The sequence below is a fragment of the Phyllopteryx taeniolatus genome, chromosome 1 (genome assembly GCF_024500385.1).
Source record: "Phyllopteryx taeniolatus isolate TA_2022b chromosome 1, UOR_Ptae_1.2, whole genome shotgun sequence".
Classification (NCBI taxonomy): Eukaryota; Metazoa; Chordata; class Actinopteri; order Syngnathiformes; family Syngnathidae; genus Phyllopteryx; species Phyllopteryx taeniolatus.
The window spans coordinates 1,775,178-1,788,799 of record NC_084502.1 but is presented as its reverse complement, the minus strand read 5'-3'; the positions used below and the strand labels follow the sequence as shown (position 1 = coordinate 1,788,799).

At 45.8% G+C, this 13,622-nt stretch overlaps 1 protein-coding gene across 6 annotated transcripts in view; it reads left to right on the top strand.

The window, feature by feature from the left end:
* The window catches only part of LOC133485622 (neuron navigator 1-like), a 71,219-nt gene that overhangs the window by 39,096 nt on the left and 18,501 nt on the right, over positions 1-13,622 (top strand). For all 6 annotated transcript variants that reach the window (XM_061789844.1, XM_061789746.1, XM_061789658.1 and 3 more), the window contains one exon: positions 12,533-12,671. In XM_061789844.1, the coding sequence (XP_061645828.1) occupies positions 12,533-12,671 (139 nt within the window). The remainder of the gene's footprint in view (positions 1-12,532; positions 12,672-13,622) is intronic.

Here is a 13,622-nt window from a genome sequence, read left to right as displayed (position 1 = left end):
CAATCAGCTAAGGCGAATAATCTGTCACCTGCAACATTCCCATTGATCCAACTCCGTTCCATTGCTGTATGATAATTATGTCAAGTGCTCATATTCACCATATGAGCTAAGCGCCACCGTCAGACATAGTGTTACGTCTTTCTCACACTGGGCATGCAAAAAGGTGGGCGGCTCCGGCAAGTCACGTGACTGTAATTATCCGACGAACGCAGAACGCCGGCGCGATATTTGCAAGTTCATGCAGCGCAAATATCGCGCCGGCGGTTCCATTGTTTTAAGACGAGTGCGACGATGGCGAGCGCGCTCCAGTGGGCGTGTCGCTCTGTCGCCCCCCCCCCCCCCCTGCGCAAGCCGCAAGCGAATTCAACTTGAACGACTGACCTACATTCTCAACGACGCCTTCTACCGGCCGGTGCCCATGCCGTGCAGACTTGGCACTGGATGGGCAAATTCAGGAGGCACTTGAATAGATGCACAAAAAGGTGTCGGGGTGGGGGGGCGGGTGTGGGTTATTTTGGGGTTTTATTTTTTTTTGTTATTTTTTCCCAAGTTGCTCCTCCGTTGTTTGTTAGGGACGCTTTCCCGATCTGATTACACGATCGGAAATCGGGGCCGATTTTTCAGCTGATCGGTATTAGGTGAAAAAGATCAGATTTTTTAATTTATTTTTAATATTTTGGGAAAGGTCAAAAAGAGACAACATGAACAAGAGCAACATTTAGCAAGACAAATGAGGTCGATGCACTATTTGCTCTCATGGGGCCACGTAAAACGATGCGGCGAGATGGATCTGGACCCCAGGGCCTTGAGTTTGACATCTCTGAACGATACGTATACGTGCCTTGCGATTGGCTGGCCACCAGTCCGGCGTGATGGACTCCAGGGTAAGCGCAATAGCAAATGGCGGACTGGATGAATAGTTGTTGGTGTGCAACTGGACTGCAGCATATTGAGTAGTGGTCCCCATATTTTTTGCCTCTCACGTCGGGAAGGAAATGAAAATATTACAAGCATGTCCGGCGATTCCGCAGCTGTGCGTTTTCTATATGCTGTTCACTGCTTTGACACGCACAAAAGAGATGCTCTGTTGTGTTCCCATTAACCCTTTGTGTAAGCTCATTGCAGTGGGTCACTACAAGCGCACACGCGGCGCGCAGCGCTTCGAACACTTTCGCAATCTTCTCGTGAGACATTTTCCAAGTCCCACGGGGGGCCCCCGCCGGGGTGTTCGCGTTGGATATGCGCGCCTAAACGGAAACAAACATTAAACATTGATCGTGAGCGGCCCCTTTCAAAAGTCATCCAATCCCAACGGTCTGCGCATCCACCCCATAATAACCACAGATTGGAAAGCTGATGACATCACTCATTGACACACTCGTCCCATAAATCTTTGTAGCGGCCTTCCATTCAAAATATCGACTGGGAGGTTACGATGTGGTCCAGGTATGTGTCACAGATGATGTCAGTTATTTGTGTGTGCGTGCGTGAGTCACAGGTAAACCAGAAGGTCAGATCGGCTGAGTAGTACGCGTATGCCTCGCAGTACTGAGCTTCAGGGTTTGAATCTCAGCTCGGGCCTTCCTGTGTGGAGATTGCACGTTGTCCCCCGTACTTGAATGAGTTTTCTCTGGGTACCGCGGCTTCCGACTCTAAATTGTCTAGAGGTGTGAATATGAGTTGGAATGATTGTTTTTTGTTTGTTTTTTTGTATATGTGCCTTGCTAGTGACTGGCGAGCAGTCCAGAGTGTCGTCCAAATTCCGCTGGGATAGGCTCCAGCTCACCCACGACCTGAATGAGTCGGGATGCACAAAAACCACATTTTTCAGAACGAGCATGAGTATTTATAGTATTTCTATTTGAGTACTCACTGTTACAGAGTGCCGATACTTGATAATGCATTACATCCTGCAGTTATGATGGAATTGTGCTCTATTTTTATCAGATATTGTTCAAGGTCACAAAACACACACAAACAAAATGTAAAAACTAACAACTTGTCCTTACTGCCGCACATTTCACTTAAATGTAGCCTGTAACACAAGGCAGTTCAGTTTTGTGGTATCTCAGTCTGAACACTAGGGGGGGCTATGTAAAAGGAGTACATAGATAACAGATGAAGAAAAATGTAGAAACCTGCAATCTGGGATCTGAATGACTACAGGCCAGTCGCCCTGATATTTGTGGTCATGAAGTCCTTTGAACGCATCATGCTGGACCGCCTCAAGAGCGTCACAGGACCCCTGCTGGACCCCCTGCAGTTTGCCGACTGAGCAAACGGGTCTGCGGATGATGCAGAAAACATGGGACTGGACTTCATCCTAGAACACCTCGACGGCGCGGGCACCTACACGAGGATCCTGTACGTGGACTTCAGCTCTGCATTCCATACCAGCATCCTCAAACTCCTCTCCTCCAAGCTTCTCCAGCTTCACAGCGTCTCGCCTGCCATCTGCTGGTTGAGTTACAGCTTCCTGACGGTCAGGACACTGCAGGTGAGGCTGGGGGACACCACCTCATCCACACGCACTACTAGCACAGGGGCACCCCAAGGATGTGTCCTCTCTCCGCTTCTCTTCTCTCTCTACACGAACGACTGCACCGCAGCACACCCGGCTGTCAAACTCCTGAAGTTTGCAGATAACACCACAGTCATCGGCCTCATCAAAGACGGTGACGAGTCTGCGTATCGACAGGAAGTGGAGCGGCTGGAGCGGCGGTGCGGCCGACCTGGAGCTGAACGTGCTCAAGACTGTAGAGATGATCGCAGACTTCCAGAGACATCCTTCGCCACAGCTGGCCCTCACGCTGTCCAAATGCCTTGTGTCAACCGTCGAGACCTTCAAGTTCCTGGGAATTACAGTCTCTCAGGACCTGAAGTGGGCCATCAACATCAACGCCATCCTCAAAACTGCCCAGCAGAGGATGTTCTTCCTGCGGCTTCTGAGGAAGCACGGCCTGCCACGGGAGCTGTTGGGGCAGTTCTACACAGCGCTCATAGAATCAGTCCTATGTTCTTCCATCACAGTCTGGTTTGGTGCTGCCACAAAAAAGGACAAACTCCAACTGCAACGGACAATCGGGACTGCCGGAAAAATCGTCGGTACCCCCCTTGCTCTACCTTGACGACTTGCACGCTGCCAGAACTAAGCCAAGAGCGTGCAAAATCCTCTTGGAGCCTCCACATTCTGGTCACCAGCTCTTCCAGCTCCTTCCCTCAGGTAGGCACAACCGAACAATGCAAGGCTAAGTGACTCTCTGTAGTGTTTTTATGTTTCAAAACTATTTATTGTCAAAATGGCTGCCTATTGTCGTACTAGAGTGGCTCCAACTACCAGAGACAAATTCTCGGACGGTGTGAAGCGGAGCAGTGCAGAGTGTCGCTTGTAGTCAGCTAACAAACTGTTGTCATCCATGTTTACCTTATCGAATCTTTTACAGCTGACATGCATGCTACTCCATGTGCTGTGTTTCCTGAGAGAGAAATGAAGGTCATTCCATATTTGGATCCATTCCAAAATGTAAAGGCTCGTTCCTTGTCCCCTCCTCCTCAAAGTTTCCCAGAAGTCAGTTCGGTAGAAAGAAACGTCGCTTGATAAATGCACGTATCGTCACAGCTGGCTACGCCCCTAAATATGACTGACCAACAAGGCCGTCGGAGTCTTAGTGCTTAGCAAGTGACTGCATGAGGTTAGACGCGCGACCTCACAGGTCATTAGTGAGAGTGAAACAACAGACGCTTGTAACCCGTGCTTGTAAGACACTCGCGTGCACACATACACCTTTTATTGTACACAGGAGCCCATGTTCACAGACAGAGGTCATATTTTCACGAGGTGGCGCCTCCTGCGGTGAGGCGAGCAACATCAAAGCTCGAGCGACATTGCACCACAATCAAGGAAAAAAGCTGCAAGCGGAACCTTGCAAACTCCTTAAAATCCTCTCAAGATTTCTTACGCTGAAACGTGTGGTATTTCCTTCTGCTGGTGCTTCGGTATATGCGTGTGCCTGCATATGTCGGAGGATTAGGGAGTGGGACCCCAGAATACACAGGCAGGAATGCGGAGTGTGTGTTTGGAGGCGCCCCGCGGCCAGGAATGCGGTAACATCTTGAAGTGGCATGAGCATTATGCGTCCGTTATGGCTGACAGCAGTTGACGGCTGCGTGCTCCTGACGGGAGTTGCCCTCCAGGCGTGTCGCTCACCTCTTCATTTGCCTTCTCTTCATATGTACACAAACACTAACACAACAGCCTGTGCACAACGGTGCCTTGAGATTTGTTCGTTTTTTAAATACAAGCCTATGAGTCTGCTAGCTTAAGGCTAACAATAGGAAACGCCCTAAACAGGCGAATGAATAGTGTCAGCGGTACGATGTTCAAAGCTTTAAGCAATGGGTACTTATATCCATGTTGACCGACGTAATAAGAATGATAATCATAACATATTCTTTATCCTCTGCGAAGAACGACTGATATCGCTGCAGTTTAGGGAGGAGCAGAGAGCAGCGCAGTATATTCATATGTCTGTTTTATACTGGAGCAGCACAATGTCCATTAGATTGAAGTCGAAAATGTGGCAAAAAACTGTTTCATTTCCTTGGATTCTATTGAATTATGACATTACTGTATGTTTCTATGAAGTACAATATTATGGAGTGCTTTTCATCAAGAACACGTCATTAATAATTGTTGTTGGTTTTTGGGAGGCTGTAACGGATTAAGGGCATTTCTATTCATTTCAACGGGGAAAGATGGTCGAGTGTTTTGAGTTGCATGTGTGGTCATGAAACAAATGCAACTCATATCTCAAGACAGCACTGCATATGTTTGAAAATGTTTACTTGATCTCAACCAGACAAAGTGAGAGAGTTTGTCTGCTCCCATCAATGGGCCTTTCATCCATTTTTCTTTTTTTTATTCAGGTGTTATTTGGACAACCTTTGCCAGGGGCTTAGTTTCGCGGTGTTCTTTCTCGTCAGATCTGCCGTCTCTTTGCGCAGCTTCAGTCGACTAAAATAATGCACACGATTGAAATTTTTGTGCATTGTCCTGTTTCTCTTTGATTCTTTCCTTCACATTCCATCTGCCACGCAAAAGCTGACGTAACACATGCTTGCTTGAATACAGAGCACAGACTGCCGAGTGCTCCTAAACCTGGAGATTAGCACATAACACATCAGCTGCTGTCATCAGCTTATAATACTGCAGCTACAACAACTAATACCAAACGTAACCAATACACTTCTGCATTTTTGACGAAACGTTTTTTTTTGTTTTGTGGTTCGTTTTTTGTATTGTTCGTGTGACAGCGGCCTCTTGGAATAGTCATTTCGGCCCTCATCGTGGCCTGCCAATAAATGCTCGCAGTATTTGTTTGCACCTCGAGCTGCTTCAGGTCAACAGCAAGTCGGAAGAAGCGTGCCGCATTTAAAAGCGCTCCCTCCCTCTCGTTCGTGTCCTCCTTTTCCTTCCCTTTCGCTAAGCCCACGGCTCGCCTTCTTTCAAACCAAAACATCCCTCTGCGCCGTTAATTCACACAGCCGTTAAGTCAGCTGACGCTTCTGGAGGGAGGCCAGAAGGTAATTCTACCCGAGGATCCGACCTGCAGCTGGGCCTCCGAACGCCGGGGTTCCCCTTTGTTGAACTCCTCCCAAAATCTTTAAGCTGAAGCTGAAGTTAGTGGGCGCTTCACACGGAACACCAGACGGAATTACTTAAGGAGGCGATTGGAAAGGACGTGCCGCCTTGTCCCGGGAGTGCTTTCCCTCTCCTGCTGATTTTGGGAAGAAATCCGTACATGTCCGTACTTTAGATGTCAAGGGTTACTAGGCCATATCTCTTTGACCCGTTCTCAACTTTGAGTTTAATGGCACTTTGTGGAAAAGATAATCCCCACACCTCTCGTTTAGCAGTTAATGCCTTAATTTATGCAGAAGAGCTTTAAAGACATTCCTCCAAGCCGTTGATCATCCATCTGCCACTCGCCTTAAAACTTCGACCTTGCGTGAAAAGGAAGTCGATACAAAGAAGGAATCTCCTGTCGACTTGTGCCTTCCATATTGGGGCTTACAGTAGATCAAGTTGACCCAGCGGGTGTCAGCTCGATCACGAGCCTCGCTCTTTCTAGTTCCAAGACTATTCCCAAACGTTCCTTATATGATGCGCGGGCCCTTTGCTGTTTTTGCTCCTGCTTCATTTCACGAGACCGAAGTAGCTAAGTCAGAGTTAAGTCAACTCTTGGCTCCAACGTGTTGGACACATTTCATTTGAGAACATCGTGACGTGAGACTCCCGGGGATTTGAGAATAAGAGTCAAGGGGGTTATATTATTTCATGACAAATCATTCAGAATAGCTTTTTCAAATTATGTCACCCTTCGACTGATTATTATTGTTTGATTGTTTGATCAAAATTCCTGTAAGGGGAAAACATGGCACATGTCAAACTTATGACAGCTCCTTGGCGCCACGTCGGGGGCCAGTGGCCATTTACTCTGTCGTTTGTGTGCACTCGAGCCCTAAACCCCTTCAGGCTGTTGCCGTCGGGGTCACACCCATCGTTTCTCCCCATTGACGCGCACTTGTGGAAGCGCCTCGAGGTTTCCCGCACGCACAAATGGACCCTACTCCTATTCTGTTGGCAGATGGAATTAGCAGTAATTAAACTCATTAACTCCAGCCTGCGCTCTAATCCCCTGCAATGTCCAAATACTGTGTGCGCGCATTGTGTTCAGGCGCATGTGCAAAGTGCAAATACTGTAATGCTGACAAGGACGTTCTTTTCTCTTTTGAGGGAATACCCAACGGCTGCAGTTTTAATTGTCTTCTGATTTACTGTTAGCATTTAACAATACAACTCGTCTGAGAATGCGGAGCCGCGTACCAAATTAAAAGGCATTTTAATGAGTGGTTTACGGCTTATTACACACAAGTGCCCCTAACAGCTCGTCAGCGATGTGGCATTGTTTAATAGTCGTCTATTAGCGATGCGCAATGTCTGCACAGTCGCAATGCACGCCGGTGTTTCCTTGGGATGAGCAGCCCAAGGAAGCTTCTCGAGAACAGAACTTTAACTGCTGTAAATCACGCTGCGTTCCGATGACGAGTTCGAGGTTTTCGAGATCCAACGTTTAGTATGTGCGAGGCCTGCCGGGTGGATTCTTGACGGTGCCGCGCTGATGGATAACAAAATCCAGAGCAACACATGTCGTGTCTGCAATACATTTAAAATACTCACATACTGTATACCAATAAGGTATATGTCTCATTTTGTACGTAAATGAATTGGTATGAAAAATGAACGTGACAGGATGGTGTGTTATGCCCCTACACAAGTTGACACAGATCAGCGTGTCTGTTTCCTCGCGATAGCGGCCGAAGTGGTCCAAGAACTCATGTTGTTCGCCATCTGTGGACCCCAGCTGCATGTACAGACTCTCTCGGTGTAAAGTGGGAAATGGTAAGAGTCCATTTGCATGTTGTTTCAGCTTTTTCTGTCATTGCAATAAACAATCATTGGATTATAAAGCGGCCCGTCTAATGAGAATTCAAAAGACTTCAGCAGCTCTCCCCTTTCCATTTATCATCCGGTTGGTCTGTGCCAATCTGGCAGTGCCCTTTTTTTCCATTTGATTGAAAAGGCATCAGTGCAACCAGGAAGCCGTCTGATTTTGCCATTTTGGCTTAGGCCATGTGACACTGTGGATTTTATTAGGAGTGGAACTTTCCTGTCCGCTGTAGACGTGCGCACAGTCTTTCCATCCATTTGCGCAGCCGGTTGGGAGGAGACCGATTTAACTGTATTTAGGCATAAGCTTTGAAAAGATTAGCAGGTTGCACAAGGCAACGTCTATTTTTTATATAATATTACTCAATTAGTCAGTAAGGAAACTCTGCAAATGATGCAGTCTACTTTAAGCAACATTGCTACTTTTTTTTTGTAATCTAGTCATTTGTTGGTTACATAGTAGAGTGCTCGTGTCTTTTAGTATGCAGAACCACACATAACAACGTGCATCTAATCTTTCTCATTTATTCATTAAATGGAACTTCTTATCAACTACTTCCAGGCACATATATGTGCAAATTGGACAAGTTTACTTACTGAGAAGAGCTTGTGCCAGAAATCACTGCAGGCGCCCTTGTTTTGTCTCAGCAGTGTTCCTCTACACTTCATTTCAACACAGCCTTCATTTTCAGCGCAACAAGGGAGAGGAGCATGTAGAGCTCTCTCACAATCCGCCCCAAAGAACTACCACGCTCACCGAGATAAGAAATTAGCTTCGTGCTCGCATAGCGGCGGAACAAAGAGGCTTGTTAATGGAAGCGGAGCATTTAGCGCAGCACATAGGCAGCTATTGAATGTGCGAGGCACAGTCGTGGTGAACGTGTCTGTCCTGCGTGCAGACAGGAACAACTGTTGGCCATCAATCTGCAAAATTGGAAAAGCCGCAAAACCATTTGAAATAATTCCCAGTTGTAACTTTTGCCAGCACGGCTGCAATCAAGTTTGACAGGAGAAAAAATGACAAATAATATTCGTCAAGCAGAGACACTGTCTTCATCGTCAGTTTCAGCCAACGGCAATCGTCACTGCTCTGATCCAAGTTTAGTCAAGTTTTCTTAGAGACATCTTCTTATTCTAACGTATAGATTGTCTCCTCAATTGATCGTTATGTGAACGTTTCTCTGCAGTGATGCACAGCCTGCCACGTGCACACTCCGAGATCATTTATTTGCAGTAAATGCTATCCTAATGATTCCATCCAACAGAAGGAACTCGTGTTGTTGCCATCGCGGGGACGTCAACCCTTGGGCTGCCAAAAGCCATTTGGGATTAATTAGCGTCCTCATTAATGGCTGTGGTTGACACTTTAATGTTGTTTTTCTGTAGTTTCATGGATGCAGTGTCGTTAATCCCATCTCTGCATGGAGTTGCGAGGGAATTTTCTTGACGTTCTGTTCTGAGAATCTCGTTATATGTTATAATATTTGTGAATATAATAATATAATAAGTGAAGGTGAGGCTTGCTCTTGGTAAAATAGGCACGTGGGTGGAAATGTCCAGGGAGAGATGGTCCACTGGAGTCGGAAGCATCATGTCCTGTGACGATGATACGTTTCTCCATGTGTCATCAAGAGTACTTCCCGTCTTCGCCATTCTCCTTTTTATGCTTTTAAAATGTTTCCTCTCTCTCAACACGCCACTTCACGTGACTTATTCTCTTCTTTTTTCTCTTTTTTTTGTTGAGTATGCTCCTGTTTCAGGCGTTCTTTTGTCGAGAGTTGATGGAACTTGGTGGAGCTAGCTGCTGCATGTTGACGGTTATGGATGGATATCAGCTCTTGGCAGGGAAATGAAATTCCTTTTCAGTATGTCACAAAAAGTCTGGTCATGGGAAGCTTAAGATGTTTATCTTGATGCTGAGGGTCTCAGTTGTGTTTCCCGTTTTTGAATCACGGAAGTGTATGTATCGAAGACGGATTAAACTTCATTCGTGCAGATCAAAGTTGAAGGCCGTTCTTATGTAGTTCAGGTCTGAATATATTTTGTTTATTTGTGCACATTTGTGCAGTTATTGTCTCAACAATCCATTTCTGAGTGTATTTTTGTTTCATTGAACCAGCCTTGATAGAACAAGTCCGTTTATCGTATTTATTGTAAATTGATCTGTATCTGTATCATCTTTCATCAAATGAAACTATTTTTAATGGTGCTTTTATCAATAATCAAAGATGTTTTGCATGTTTTGTACACAGTTTATGAGCAAAGGTGAGTAGTAACAAACTATGCATATTTACTACCTTACATTTGCATTTTTTTGTGAGGAAGAAACACTACTTTTGCTCTGTTGCATAGTTACATTCTGCTAGCTACTTTTATTTGATGTATTATTGCTGAGGTGATTTGTTTTGCTTCGTCAGAGACACTCCCGGCTAGGTCGGGTGCTGTCACATGACTCTGTTCAACCAATCCAACGTAACCACTCGTGACGTTTGACTCCATTTTCCCAATCAAACAGATCCAGGCGGTCACATGACCATCGGCGTCTGCCTTAAAACGTCCGCATTCAGCCTCCAAGAACTCCACTTTGAATTTGTTGAAATTACGAAAGTCCTTTTAAGACCATTTCATCTGGCTGAATTGGTCTTAATTCATGCTGTTTTATAAGAATTTAATTGATTAATGATTTCGTTTTAAAGCGATTTTGTCGAGCAATATCTGAATTTGCACACAGTCACTCACCAGTTACTCAGTTCTTGAGTAGTTTTTTTCACTGAATGGTTTAGGGTGCTTACTTAAGTAATCATTTGGAGGTTTTTTTTTTTCGTTTACTCGAGTCATTATTATAGTAACAATATTCTTGAGTATAATGTTTGGCTACTCTACTCGCCTCGAGCTGAAAGTCGGTAAGGTGTTGGGCCAGCTACCATGTAAATAATATTGTTGGTTTGGTGCCTATTTGCTCATCCATATTATCCTGGCGGTGTTTGCGTTGTTTGACTTTGTCTCTGAGTTGAGTTGACACAAACCAGCTCTGTGAGTGTTGTGTCTGTTTGCGCCGAATAAACACGTATTGCTTCATACATCTGGTGGTGGTGTTGCAGTGGCGATGAACCACAGCTGCACGTCCCACACGGAGGTTTATCCTCCAGCACTGTCGAATGAGGAAAGAATGACATATTCATGTGTTGGGGAATTCTCTGAGGGGGGGCTCAACATTGATGTTTTTGTTTTTTTTAAACATTAATGCCGTATAAAAGTCCCACAGTGGGGACATTTGCGTGAACAACACAACATGAAGAGGAACAACTTCAGCCCCTCGCTCAAGGAGTCTGGCGCAACCGAAACTCCAATCAGACGACGACTCCATCACTCAACAAACAAAATCATCCCAAATCAAACTTCATACTTCTTAGAATTTAGCAATTCGGTCAAAAATTGTGTGCAGATTAATGCTACAGCATACAGGCAACATGACAACCCTAAAGTGTTGCTCTGCTCCTTTTTTTTTTTTTTCTTTTTTGTGTCAAAGATATTCACAGGCCAGACAGGACGGGCTTTGCCCCCCACCCCCGATGGCTGTCATCAAGCCCCCCAGGCTGCGCTGCGACCCATACAGGCACTCAACCGGAAGACCCTGTACTGCCTCCATCCTCCCCTGTATCACAGTATAGATGCAGTATGACCTTATTAGGGCACCCCCATTCTTTCCTATAAGAGCAGCCTAACCTAATGACACAAACGAGGGCACATCCTCACCCCCACGAGTTCCGAAACACGACCCACTTCATGGAATCAAATTCCCCGCATGTACCACTCGGCTCAATTATTTTTTTTTTTTTGCATCTTCGCAATCACCATTTTGAACCAGGTGATGGATTCATTTTAGTTGGAGATTTCGTCCGATTCGATCAGTTAACTTGCACGTGTCGGGATTTTTACAGCAGTCGCTTCGGAGAGGAAGCAAACAGTTGGCCTAGCCAGGTCCATCTGGTGCCTGTAATTGTAGATGTGTATGTTCAGCACGCGCGCGTATGTTCTTCGTGCTATTTTTGTGCAAGTCGGCTGAGATTCTGTTGACTTTAACGTGTCCGCAGTCGCAGCAGGGTGGAAGTTGGACGCCGCGTGTATGCGGAGTGAGTTGTCGATGAATATTTCATCAAAAGAAAGAGTAGAAGACGTGGAGCCGAGCGAGTCGGCTGCCGGTGTAACTGAGCTCGCGGCTCCTGATGTACCGCTTAAATATGGAGCATTTCGACGATGTTAATTAAACAATGATTCAAACTTCATTTGGCACCTGCGAAATCAGTGATTGAACAGCGAGATTCTTAATCGCTGAGTTGAGTTTCAGCACGACAAATCAGCACCTGGTCTGAGATTTAAAATGCATGCTGTATAAGTGTCTGAACATGTCGAATGGAATTTTCCATGGACGCCACGTGGATCATATCAAGAGGAAACTTTGACTTTCTCACCCTGCGTAAGAGTGAGGCCTCGCTATTCGCTGGAGTTAAGGACCAAGCCAACACCAACTTTGGACATTTGCCAGTATAAGTTCAGAAATGTCCATGTGAATAGTTTTACACCCTAAAAATACCCAAACACTGATAGCGTCTTGAGATGTTTGCCAGCCTGCATTCTCCAGCGTCCGTACCCCACAAGGAGCCTTCTTGCCCGCCTGTCAGACTGGAATCTTCCATCAAGCTGCTGTTCGCCGGCAGCCGTTTATCAAAGCTAGCTATGCCTCCGCTAGCACGGTGCCTCCGAAGGAGCGGGGTGTTTTGTCGGCATTTTAGGACGTCACAGAAAGAGCACAAAAATATGCGGATGGGTGCAATTTTCAGTCAATAGTATGGTTCTACTGGTTGGTGACTCATCGCGGTCCACTGTGCAATGAGTAGCAAATGTCATTCAATGATGTCGATATGACGCGCCACCAGAATGTGACGCTAACGTCTTTTGAATCAAACCAAACCCAACGCACAAGTGCCAGCGTGATCTCGACCGAGCCTTTTTGTCTTCTAGCTGGGACGAGAGCAGCTCCATCAGCAGCGGCCTGAGCGACGCCTCCGACAACCTCAGCTCGGAGGAGTTCGTCACAAGCCCCGCCCTCAACTCGCTTCCCTCCACTCCCATTGGCTCCCGCAGGAACTCAGCCATTGTGGTAAGCACCGCATGCTGGCACTCTAACACACACACACACACGCAGGACATCTGTGTGTGTGCATTGATTAAGGCGCTAATCCCCCGAGGTGCTGATTAATGCGTTATACACGTGGCATTTGTACGCAGAGGACACGCACTTTTACACACCAGTAGCAATCACATTAGTAGCAATCTAATGTGATTCAATCCAGAAAAGTTATACAGTCATGCTAAATTGTCATTGGCACGGTCAGAGTGAATCAATTTATGTATCACCTTAACAATATTTCATCCATTAATTGTGGTTATACGGAAACAGTATATCTCAATAAATTAGGATATGGTGGAAAAGTCCTTTTATTTTTTTCAATACTCATACTGTACATGATGTACTTTCATTAAACACTGGGATAATACTTTTCAGACGGCAAATTCCTGCCAAATTTATCATTTTCATTGTTTCTTGACTATTTGTTACGTAATATTCTTCTTTCTAGAGATGGTGAGTTTTAGGTTATTGTTTGCTGTAAGCCACAATCATCAAAATGCTACATTACTAATAACACATTTCACTCTTTGTGCAATGCATTTCCATAAGTGTCACTTTTTAAATTGAACGACCGAACTAAATTGAGCGTTTGACACTGTTCGAATTCATTGAACTATACCTGTAATTGTTTGTGGTTTCTAATATTTGCAATATTTAGTATCCGCATGATAAGAAACATGACTGCGGCCAATCGGTGTACGTTTGCTGCGGGGGGGACGTGACGCGTCCATTTGCGCTTTTATGCTGCACGGTTGCGTGATGTAGGTTACACCTCCGCAGTGCGCTTAACGCGAGCGCTGTCGTGGGATTTTTGAGGGGGCTAGAGTGAAGCGCAGGAGAACGGGAGTCGGCGTAACCATAGCAACAGCACCGCAGGGATGCCGAGAGTGCAACTCTTTGTCTTGTCCGTTACGTGAAGGA